The 12,765-nt window shown below is 41.2% G+C and overlaps 1 protein-coding gene across 2 annotated transcripts in view; it reads right to left on the bottom strand.

Annotated features, from left to right (window-relative positions):
* The window catches only part of AOAH (acyloxyacyl hydrolase), a 163,846-nt gene that overhangs the window by 128,888 nt on the left and 22,193 nt on the right, over positions 1 to 12,765 (bottom strand). For both annotated transcript variants that reach the window (XM_057732690.1, XM_057732692.1), the window contains 2 exons: positions 8,386 to 8,452; positions 759 to 858 (listed from right to left, as the gene is read on the bottom strand). In XM_057732690.1, the coding sequence (XP_057588673.1) occupies positions 759 to 858; positions 8,386 to 8,452 (167 nt within the window). The remainder of the gene's footprint in view (positions 1 to 758; positions 859 to 8,385; positions 8,453 to 12,765) is intronic.

The following is a 12,765-nucleotide window of genomic DNA, read 5'->3' as shown; positions in this document are numbered from 1 at the left end:
CATTATTTTGAGGCCTAACCAGATCTAATATTGTACTCTTATTCATGGCATGAGCAGGAAATTGTGTCAGCATTTGCCTGTCTTCATCTGCATTCCAATTAAAAATTGTCCAATATGATACAAGGCACACACAGTATTCTGAAGAGCTATCTCTGAGTAATAATGATACTGGTAACAATTATATTAGCTACCTTTTTTATTAATACGTATTCATGCAGCAGGTATTGTGCTAAGCATTTTATATGTATTAGTTCACCTACTTCCCCCAACAAATCTATAAGGGAGGTATTTTAGGTATTTTATTAGTCCCATTTTACAGATGAGAACAATAAAGCTTAGACTAGGGGGACCAACTGCCCAAGTTTTCCCAGGATGTGGGACTTTCAGTGTTTATACCAGGAAAGTCCTGGGCAAACTGCATGAGTTTGTCACTCTGAAAAAGCAACTTGCTTGATTTTTAAGGGATGGAAAGGGATTTAATCTCTTCTCACCTTGGCTGGCCAGATTTCCTATGTACTGCCAGCCCAGCTCTAGATTACAGTCTAAAATAAACAGCAAAGGCATTCTTTGGCAGCGGGTGGGGGAGTGATCTAAGTTGAAGTTTGGGAATATTATTCCAGGCGATGTAATGGAAAATATCATTTTGCCAGTCCCTGTCCCCAAATCACTGAGCCAGTGAAGTTGAACCTCCCTTTACAACATTTCCGAAGGGCTTGCATGTCACCATCATCTGACATTCAGAGTGAAAAACCACTCACCTTGGGAAGAGGATAGAGGTGACAGAAGGGTTGGCCAGGGTCCCGTTTACAAAACTTCAGGGCGTGACACACCACATCAGCAGTCATATTGGCTGTGAGCCTGGAGGAAAACAGGGCAAAACAAAGGCTATTTAAAAGTTCTCCGGCATTAGGAAACAGAAGTTATTTCAAATGAAGGTAAATCCCCAGAATGGATTCTAGCATGGCCTTTGAGTCCAGGCCCGTGTAGCTACTGGATCATAACGGTTTCCTGCCACTTGCTCTCTCCTACTTTTAGAATGAGGTCCTGGGGGCGGGGAGAGGGGGCCCACAGCACTGGTCTGTGAGCCAGACTCTCACGCGGACACCACGATGCTTTTCAGGAGAAGCCACAAATACAACTGAGAAAGGAAAAGTGGACAGGGGTGTAATCTGATGGGAACAATATTTTAAAATTTGCTGAGACTTATAGCAAAAAATATTTATGATATAGCCTTAAACACCTAAGATGATTTGCTTAGATGTAATCCAAATCATCTCTTTTCCTTTTAAAGTAAATATATTTCTTTACCTTTGACTTTCTCCCCTGGGGATGGTGTAAAGCTCGTGCTCTTCAAGCATTTTGGTTTCTGTCTAGGTTTGAAGGGGCTAACACAAACCTTCCATATTCATTTTCTACCTGCCACCCCCAACACTCTTCTTAAGCCAAGAAGAATGAGTATACTGTGCTGCTTCAAATGAAGGAACAAGTCATGTGTGGACTTTCAGTAACTTTTCCAAGTAAATTATTGATTCAAATTCAAACGACAACAACAAACACAAAGAATCCAGAAACATAGGTTGGTAACATCTAGGGACTAATCTTGGAAGGACTGTTATAGATTCTAGAAGCTACGTTTGGGGGTTTCTTCTCAGCTCACTTGATCACTTAATTGTCCCCCTTCACCTGTAGGGGTGGATTCCTGGCAACTGTGTCTATACTTCATATCTATTGCCAGTTGATTGGACCTCATTGGACTACAGTTCAAGTAGGACCGATCATATTCTCCCTTAGGGAAATTTGGAATTGGTATTAAAAAGTCTGACTTCATTCTGAGCTGTTCCAAGAATAGCAGGAGTTATAGTGACTGGGGACTGCAATGTCGTTTCCTGCCATGTGGACAGAGCATTTGGAAACCTAGTCTGTAGGATGGGGTTCAGGGGGCAGAACCCAACGTGTGCAGTGAGGAAGACTGTGTTCCTAGTGGACTCCCAGTCCTGTTCCAGCTCTGTCTGAAGCCTGAATATTTTCCTGCCTTTAAGTTCCGCGACATGCTTTAGGTTCCCTTGTAATAAATCTACTCCAATACCCTCCCCCTCTAACTAGTACAGTGACTATCTCTGTAACTACTACAACACTACCACCTTTCTTCTCTCCCTGACCCTCCTCCTCCTCCTCTTCCTTCTACTTTGTAAGCAAAACTAAGTTGTTTCTGGGGGTTTTTTTTGACTGAAGGCAGTCACAGCCCACACACGGGCCAGCTGTTGAAAAGCACTGGTCAGCTTGGCAATACTTGGTCCCTGTGATCAGGGCCGGGTTGTTAAGTCATTGTTTCTGCTCCCTGGCTTCATTCCTGTTTCTGCTTTATTTCTCCAATAACCATTCCACAGACCCTCCATTAGGTCGTCCACTCCTCCAAGGGAGTTTTCTACCTGGACATGCAGAATAAACAATAAGATTCAGAGAGGTAAAACAAAAACGAGGTGCAAAACAAAACAAAAATACATACACACACACACAAAAACCCAGAAAAGCACCCTGGTTTCACTTGGTGTGCATAAGTAGCACTTTCAGTGGTTGCTGAACATTAAAGTATCTTTAAAATCTCTAATAATCTTAACTTTGGACTACCAAAAAAAAAAATGTGCTAGGAAGGGCCTTGAGAGTTAATTTATATCATGAACCTTCTTGCAGAAAGAACTGCCCCATATTAATGAAAAGCCTATTGGAGAAAGAGGGTCCATCTCAGAGGTCTTTAAATATTTTGATGTGATCCAGCAATCCCACTCTTGGGCATCTATCAGGAAAAGATGAAAACTCTAATTTGAAAAGACACACGCACCCCAATGTTAGTAGCAGCACTATTTATAATAGCCAAGACATGGAAGCAAGCTAAGTGTCTATCAACAAGTGAATGGATAAAGAAGATGTGTCATATATATATGTGTGTGTGTGTGTATACACATATATACATATATATATGACTAAAAAAGAATTAGACAGTACCATAAAAAAGAATGAAATTGTGTCATTTGCTGTAACATGGATGGACCTAGAGATTATCATACTAAGTAAAGTAAGTCAGAGAGAGAAAGACAAATATTATGATATCACTTATATGTGGAATCTAGAAAACAGTAAAAATGAACTTATATACAAAACAGAAGTAGACTCACAGACATAGAAAAGAAATTTATGGTTACCAAAGGTGGAGGCGGGGGAAGGGATAAATTAGGAGTATGGGATTAACAGATACACACTACCATATATAAAATAGATAAGCAACAACGTTTTACTGTGTAGCGTAGGGAACTGTAATCAGTATCTTGTAATAAACTATAATGGAAAATAATACAAAAGAATAAGTGTGTGACTGAATCACTTTGCTGTACCCCTGAAACTAAGACAATATTATAAATCAACTATACTTCAATAGAAAGAAAAGAAAAAAATATTTTAATGGTCACTAGTATGTGAAAATATAGGCTGGGATCATGGCCTTCAAATTTCATTCCAGCTGCATGAGACTAACAATGTGACTGGCAAGATGGCATTTCAGCCTTTTGTGAGCACCTGAGTTAAGAGGGGAATGTGAACTCACCATGAGTCATCTGCTTGGCTCCAGGGTTCCTTCATGGGAGGTAGAGGGGAAGGTAACTAAGCTGTGGGACAAGCTGTTTGTGACACACACAAAGTCCATTATCAAAGTAATGTTACCAAGGGTCAGTAAATCAGGAGAGGGTGGCTGTTTTCACACATCTGTTCTCAACTTAATGGTTCATTTATTTAACTGATGACTGCTGTCTTTGTGGGGATCTGGTATTTAGTGGATTCAGGAGGGTGATAAATAGGGCTGTGCCTAATCTTTTTTTTTTTTTTTTTTTTTTTTTTAACCGTAATGCCAATATCCCATCTGTGGCAATTCAGAACCACCAGAGCCAACTCATCATCTGGTGTCCAAGACCTATTCTCTTTCCCCTGTAAATAGAGTACAATTTCAAGTAAGTGAACTTGAATATGGGAGTGAAGATGGGGGCCCCTCATTCACAGAGTGAGCCTGGTGTTCTCTGAACTGAAAAATAGCGGAGGGGAACTGGGCATATGGTTTCCCTCCCAAATCCTCTCAGATCAGAGCTTTATCATCAAAAGGCTGGAAGTGAGAAACACTCCTTTGGACAAGAATAGAAAACGCTGATCCTCATACGTCCAGACACGTGTAAGACCGTGAGAATGTGCAAGATGCAAAGAAGTGGCAAAGCAGCATGTGTTCTCTTGACCAACCTTGGGATAGAAGGCCTAGGCTCCACATAATTTGTGAAGTCCTTAGGAAATCTCCAAACCCATAATCACTATTTCCAACCAACATTGCTTTCTTTTTCCCGGAGTGGCATGAAGACCAACATGGTCACATTTCCGTCTACATCCTTTGACTACCTTTACAGGTAACAGAGTTGTTCAGGAGTGAGTCATGTGGGCAGGAAGGGTCAACACATTCCGCGGAGCTAATTAACAAGTTTAATTAGGATCATGGCCGAGGAAGTCAGTGCTGACTGTCATTACCATAAATCGAAAGAAGGGAGCAAGGTCAGGGTTAAGTTTGAACAGACAGGTAGAGTGATAGCCTATGGCGGGGAGAGGACAGGGCCTTTCACACATGGACGCTCTCACATTTAGACCTTTGACATCACTTTCAAAGGAGGGTGTATACATAAATATATAGCTGCAGAGATCCACGCACAGCATTGAGAGGAGGTCTTCCTCACACAGCTTAACACTTTTATATCACTTCTGGACCATACTCTTTAGAGTATGCTATGAATTTAATCATTCCCAGAAATCTTGCCATTATCTTGTGAATAGCTCAGTTGTATTACTTCATGTTTTTGCTGTTTAAAAATTCATTAATTACATTTACGCTGTATCAAAATTGTTATAAACCCTGTTTTGCATTTTTCTTCTAAAAGTGTAGTTTAGTTAGTAGTTTAGGCCTCTCCTGATCTCTGAGAGCTCCTAAGTTTGAAATGTAAGACTTTATGATTGAGAGCATAAATAGATACCACAAAGCAAGGTGAGATGAGCCGAAGACCAGCAACAGGTTTGCTATGGCCACATTGGGCGCAACGGAGGTCAAGACCAGTGGGACCGAGCACCTGGCTGCTGGCTAGGCTTGGCTGCTCCTGGATGTAGCATCGCCCTGCCTGACCCAGGTTCTTGGGGGAAATGAAATGCCCGAGTGCTCGGGTGTCCCACTTCCTAACAACATCCTGTGGTTTGCCTGTGGGCAGGAAATGTAATCGCTGAATAATTAGTCCATGAATCATTGAGAATTGACTGGCATGACATAATGAGGAAGGATGCCCTCTGGGTTGGGAAACACATTTAATATTGGAGCCTGAAATTCAAGGAAAACTAAATCATAAGATTGTCATTTTCAGTGTCTACATCAACCCAGAACTGCATGTCATTGATTAAAACAAGCTGTAAGAAGAGGCCACCATGGGAAGAGAGATTTCTATCAGCAAGCAACTAATATGGGTCCTGGAAAATTATACACAAACAAAACTAATAGTGGTCGGGACCATGAAGGGGGATCATTTATTACATTTGTCTTTCTTCAAAGTGGCTTATCCCATACTGATGAGAATTAGTCATCTTAAGACTGAATCATCTCAAAAAAAAAAAAAACTTTCCTCCTCTCCCCACTACCTACTCAGGGAATGACCCTCTTTCAGTGGCTTGCTGGGCCTATTCTTTCTCAATGCTCTGTCCATTTGTAGTTTGAGATGGGGACTGTTTCTTGTACAGTCCATACCTGTAGTACTTAGTACAGTGTCTGTCCTCTCTTTGGTCTCATGCTTCACTGGCTCTTGCACTCAGCACCCTCCAGTCAGGTACAGAAGAGCAATGGGTTTCCCAGAGAACCAGGCCACTTCCTTATTACTCCCAGCACATATGGTAGCTAATATCTGACATCCCTTTTGGGTATCTGTGTGTACTGCCCTCTTTGGCTTCTGTTCCCTGCTCTAGGCCCAGGAAAACCTCTCTGGCCAAGCTGATGTTTCCCCCAGAGCACCTGGCTCAGACTAGGTGTGTAAACAGATTCATTGACTAGGCTGTATTTCTTTCTTTCCCTCTTTTTTTCTATCTGTTTTTATATGTTCAAGTAATTTTCTTTGGATCGGTCTAGTCATAGTTTGTCTGTAGTAATAATTTTGTTTTTAAAAAGAATTAGTCAATTTAACAAATGCTTATCAAAGGCTTTCTATGCTCAAGTATTGCACCAGTCCCTGGAGATGCAAAGTCCCCTCCTTCTCCTTCCTCCCTCCCTCCCTTCCTCCCTTCCCTCCCTCCTTCCTTCTTTCCAGGTGTTCAGTATTTTGCTTAAGTATTTTGCTTAAAATGAATAAATGCAGTCTTAGTTCTCAGAAGTCTTTCAATCTAGTTAGCAACTCAAAAAAGTAAATGGAGAATTAAATTACAAACTGATGTGATAAGTGCTAGCTGTGCTAGTGATTTGCACATGATAGGAAGAATGTGTGTGTCTGTGTGTCTGTGTCTGAGTGTTGGGGGTATCCATCTTAGCCTAGGGAAGGCTTCCAGAGGAAGTGATCCTGGAGTTCAGGTCCAAAGAAGTAGGACTTGTTTGGGGTACAGGTTTTGGATGTGCCAAACTGAGGGAACATCTCATGCAAATGTCCTAAGACGAAACCCTTCTGATGTGTGGGGAGAATTACAAGTGGTTTGAGTGTGGTAAGCTGCGGAGCAGCCAGGAGTGAGACTGAGAACGTCCTCAGGGGTCAGTTCATAAACAGCTTTATGTAGGGGGCTAAGGAGTCCTGCAGAGGGTATGAAAACTTTTATGTTGGAGATTGCCATAATTAGTTTTGCATTAAAAAGCTATTCGGTCAGCTGGAACGTGGACTATGGACGTGCAGGGCAATGGGCAATCCTGCAGAGCTGGGGTCCCATTAGGAGGCAGAGGCTGTAACAGAGATATGCGCTAAGAAGACGGGGTCCCTGCCTTCCCAACACGCCCCGTCCAGGGCCCGTGAAAAGTCACCGACCACAGTAGAGTGAGGTCAATATAAAGAGAGGCAGGTGCACAGCAAGAGGGAACACGGATCATCCCTCTGGTCGGTATGACCTTAAGTTCCTTTGTCTTTAGAATTATGTAACCGCAGGCTACCCTGTTGTGGGGGTAGCTTCTATGAGCCACTCTGCTCTGAGGCTAACGGCATATAAAAGAGGAAGCAGGTAAGAATGTTCATAGCAGCACTGGTCATAAGAGAGGAAACCAGAGGACGCCCCAAACACCCATCGATGGGAGAGTGAAAGGATAGACTCTTGTAGAGACACAACGGAATATTCTGTGCAGTCAGCGTGCATGAACTACAGCAGGGACAACTCTATGGATGAATCTTAGACATAGAAATTTAAGTGGTAAGGGTCGTGAGCAAAGTGATCCTCTCTTCAGAAAGTCAGGAAATAACTCCAATTTAAAAATATGCTTTGAAGGAATGTATAAAATAAATACATTATTTATTATAATGGGTTTTAATATTTATTATATTGTCATATATTATTTTTATGATTATAATATATTAATAAAATACATATATATATTAAATTACAGAAAAAGGAAGGCAAGAGAAAGACGAACACGGGATTTACTACTCACGTGGAGAAAAGCATGAGAATGAAGAGAAGGACCACGTGGTTAGGGTCTGTTATCGTCAAGGTCCTAGACTTTTCTTTGGGTGGTAGGTTTGGAAGTTACAGTATTCAAAGTAACCAGGTAAATAACTAAATAAGAAATACAAGGAAGCCATGCACGGATCCTTGATGAGAAAGTGCCATGAACAAGAACACGATTTATTTGATCCAGTGCGCTGAGCTCAGAAAAGAGAAAAGAAAGAAAGGAAGCAGACAGATAATGATAACGGCGCACAGGTGGGATCCTGAGGGGCTGCGGCTGGGGAGAAGGCCAGGAAAGCAGTGGGCGGGAGGAGAGAAGGGAAGAACCTGAGAAGCACGTGGCCGAAGGACCCAGGAGGGAGTGTAGGGAAAGCTCAGGAGAAAGTGTCAAATGCCTGTGTCCAGCCACTAGGATCCCATCTTTTTTGGGATGGTTGGTGAAATTCTTTCTGAAGGCCTCTTGGAGAGAAACTGAGCCAGGTTGCCACACTATAATTCAAGGGGAGCCTTTGCCTAGGATGACAAAGGATCTGAGTCAGGCTTGAATTTTCCACTATTAACAAGAACTGGATAGAGCTCGCATCCTTGTACAATAAGTACGTCCTGCTGGAAATGGAGCCAGCTGCCTCCCAGTTTTCCTCCTCCCCACCATGTCCCAGCAACAGAATCAGATTAACGTGCTGGCATACTCACAGTTTTATTATGTCTCGTCCAAATTTGCGTACCACTAAAGAGCAGGCGGTCTTCAAGAACAGTTTTTCTAAGAAAAAGCAGGGGAAATTATTTTTTATTATGATGAATTTAACACATGAGTTAATAATGATCTTTACTAGGAACCGAAGCTGAGTGCTTAATTTATCATTAATTCAAGTGATTAATTGTAAGGGTTTTGGGGAAATGTTACAGTTAACATATCCCTGAAAATATCATTTCCATCTCAAGTTTATGTAAATGCCACTTTGTTTACTGTACATGCTAAAGACCACTAATTTTTGATAAAAATACAGTTAAATTCTGGAGTCTCGTTTTCTTTTGTACAGCAGGGAACGTCTGAATGTTGGTGAGGATCTCATTTGTTGATGATGAGAGAAACAGGACTTGCTTTAAAATAAATAATCTGAAATATTGCTTTGTTAAAAATATTCTTTGGTGTTCATTTGGAGGAAAAAGACTAGACTTTGGCTATTTAGTTTTTGTTGTTGATATTCCAGAGATTAAAGGATACTGACTGTCATAGGTGTCTCTGTATTGCCATCTGCACTAGAGAACACACACACTCACATGTAAACCCACTACTTAAACAATCTCCTTCCTCCTGCTTCCCCTGTTATGAGAGCACAGGAAGGCTTTGTGGCTTGATCTGTTTGCACAAGGAAACCTGTTAACTCTCCGGTCCTGTTTCTCCAGTTTGTCAGCCTCAATGGAACCCTGATAATTCCATGGAGGACTTTAGCATGGTTAGGACAGACAGGAAACCCTCCCTGAGAAGAATTTTTGTTGTCATGCTTACCTCAAACTGGGCTACCAGTTGCTTGGAGAGCAGGGTAGTGAAACAACATGATAAATATGAGAACTGTCTTAGGTACGTCACTTTTACTCAATGGTAAATAATGTAAATATTACTTTTATATTAAAATAGTTTTGTGAGATTTTTTTTTTGCAGTAAAGCATGAGGCTTCAAATACATTATGCTTTTGAAGTAGGAACTTAAAAATAATCTCACATTACTATTGACCTTACAGAAATAAAAAGAATGAGAAGGAAATATTATGACATCTTCCTGGCAGCAAATTAGGTAACTTAGACGGAGTGGACAAATTCCTAGAAAGACAAACTGCCAAAACTGACTTAAGAATAAATAATCTTTTTTTTTTTCAGTCTTTTTTCCAGATCTTTATTGGAGTATAATTGCTTTACAATGTTGTGTTAGTTTCTGCTGTACAACAAAATGAATCAGCTCTATGTATACATATATCCCCATATCCCCTCCTTCTTGAGCCTCCCTCCCACCCTCCCTATGCCACCCCTATAGGTCATCACCAAGCATCTAGCTGATCTCCCTGGGCTCTGCAGCAGCTTCCCATTAGCCATCTATTTTACATTTGGTAGTGTATATATGTCAATGCTACTCTCACTTTGTCCCAGCTTCTCTCTCCCCACTGTGTCCTCAAGTCCATTCTCTGCATCTGCATTTTTACTCTTACCCTACCACTAGGTTCATCAGTACCACTTTATTAGATTCCATATATACGTATTAGCATATGATTAAAAAGACAATCTTAATAGACATATAACAAGGGGTTAAATTAGTAATCAAAAATGTCCCATATAGAGAAGCCCAAGACCAAATAGCTTCACTGGTGAATTACACCAAACATTTTCAAAAAGCATCTGAATGGATATTCTACAAAGAAGTTATACAAATAGCCAATAAGCACATGAAAAAATGGTCAACATCATTAGCTATTAAGGAAAATGTAAATAAGAGCCACAGTGAGATACCACTGCATACCCACAATGATATGCTAGAATAACAATGACAGATAATAACAAGTATTGACGAGAATGTGGAGAAATTAGAATCCTCAGATTCTGCTGGTGGGAATACAAAATGGTACAGCCACTTTGGTAAACAGTCTGACAGTTCCTCAAATGGTTAAATATAGAGTTACTATGTGAGCCAACAAGCCCACTCCTAGGCCCAAAAGAATACAAATATTTATATACCCACACAAAAACTTGTACATGAATGTTCATAGAGGAATTATATAAAATAGTGAAGAAGTGGAAAAAACTCAACCCAAATGGCCATTGACTATTGAATAGATGAGCAAAACGGGCTATCTACACACAACAAAATATTATTCAGCTGTAAAGAGTAATGACTTTCTGATACTACAACATGGATGGACTTAAATACATTTGCTAAATGAAAGAAACATATTTGTACAATTCCATATATATGAAATGTCCAGAATAGGCAAATTCACAGAGACATAAAGTTGATTAGTGGTTGCTTAGGGCTGGGGACAACGGATGCTTGGGGAGTGACAGCTAAGGGCCATGGGGGTCCTTTTTGGTATAATGAAAACGTTCTTAAATTTGTGGTGGTGATGGATGCACAACTCTGTGAATATGCTAGAAGCCATTGAATTATACACTTTGAGTGAATTGTATGGCATGCGCATTAAATATCAACACAACTGGTATAGAATAAAAACAGCACCCCTTGAATGCTCCTCTTTAGGGGTGTCAAGAAGTTCTGATGCCCCAGGACTCAGAGACCAGGGTTTCAGCACTGACTAACTGGCTCTGACCTTGGTCAGGCTGCTTCCCCTTCTAGGGTTCAGTTTCCTCATCTGAAAAACGTTAGCGTAGAGTTCAGTTCCCTTCACTGCACTGTCTTGGAGGCTGGGAGGATTATGTAACCCACATTCAAAATTACATGAACTTGCAAAGCACTTTGGAAATGAATTTCCAGTATCATTAATGCAGAACTAGTTTAGCTGAGAGCAGAGCAATTTAAAAATTGACACCAGGGTGTTCTTTGATACACTTGCAGTGCTGCCTGAGAGGCAGAGAATATTTTTCTTCTTTCTGGTAAAATAAGAGGTGTTTGCATGTGTGTGTGTATTTTTTTCTAGAACCTTGTTTTGCTCAAGTTGAAGTGAGTGGTGGCAAGAGTCTCCTCGCCCTTGGCGCAGGGCCATCTGAACAATCAGTTTCTTCACATGGATTCTGTGCTGGTTAAGAATGAGAGGCTCCTGCAGAGATGGCTAATGCGGGACATGAGATGGACCTCTGAGAGCTAAACTCTAGATCAACACAGAAGGGTGCAGAGCAGAGACAGGCAAAGTTTCTAGAAAAAGCCAGATAGGGCCCAGTTAGCTGTAATCAGATGGTAACCTGTTATTGCTACAGCTGAAGAAAAGACTGACACTAACATAGTGCTAGTAACCTATCTGATGTAAAATGTGTACAGTTAAACTGTGCCTGGGACCAGGAAGGTACAAGAGCAATCCAAAGGACTTGGAACAGCATAGGGGGAAAAAAAAAAGTGTGGCCATTCCCAAGGGCAAAGGAAGGTTAAAAACGGAACAACTGCACAAGCATCATACATTAGGTGTATCCATACGTGTGGGTGTAAATAAAACCCAGAACATTCCAGGCTGTAAGTCACCCTTATATTTATCATCACTTCATTTCTCATAAGAAGCTTTTGGGGGGTGGTGGTGGTTATTTTTACCCTCATTCTATGGGAAGGAACTTAAGGTCTAGAAAAGCAAGGCTTGCCCAAGAGCGCAATGGTTCAGTAAGAGATTAATATCTTTTACCCCCAAAGTCCAAACCGTTCTTAGTATGCGTTTCAGGGTACTTAGGACACTTTATTTGATGCCTCCTCTAGCTCAGGTATGGCAGGTATATGCTAACGACTGCTTAGAAATTTGAAGCACAGTGAGAGGAGCTGACCCCTGAGATAGTTTTGTGGCTAGGTGTTCTGGGCTGCATGTAGATTTTCAGAACCTACAGAATGTGAGGAGAGTTGCCGTCCTCCTTTGACGCCAACGTGAGTTTTTAACTCTCATACCCCATGGAGATCAGTTTTCTGCCCTGGTGCCCTAAGAAAGTGAAGTTCCAGCAGGACTCTGAGGGCATATGAGTCTGCTGACCCCTAGTGAGCACGATTCCATTAATCATTTCTCCATGAACAATTCTGAGATTCTTCCAAGGTGTTTACGAATGAAGGCCAGAGGCAAAAGCAGTGGGTGAAACTGAACGTCAGAAATACTTTGCTCAATTCGAAAAAATTGTCTTCGCAGGCACAGGAAAGGCCAGCATGATTTGCTGAGTGATTATTCTCAAGAATGTTGCTTGCATGCTTTCTCTTCTAAGGTGATGTTTAATGTACGTGTTTAGCTTTGGAGGTAAAAGCAGTACTCCTTAAAAATAATTTTTAAAATAATAACTGTTGCTGTGCGTAATTTGACGTCCCCTCTCTTCCATTCTCCTGACGCACCAGACAGCTGGCAATACCGGGTGCAGGCAGGCACTGTGAACTAGGCCTGTTATGTT

Source organism: Hippopotamus amphibius, chromosome 4, assembly GCF_030028045.1.
Source record: "Hippopotamus amphibius kiboko isolate mHipAmp2 chromosome 4, mHipAmp2.hap2, whole genome shotgun sequence".
NCBI classification, from domain to species: Eukaryota; Metazoa; Chordata; class Mammalia; order Artiodactyla; family Hippopotamidae; genus Hippopotamus; species Hippopotamus amphibius.
The sequence above is the reverse complement of the archived record's forward strand: the minus strand, read 5'-3'. Positions and strand labels throughout refer to the sequence as shown.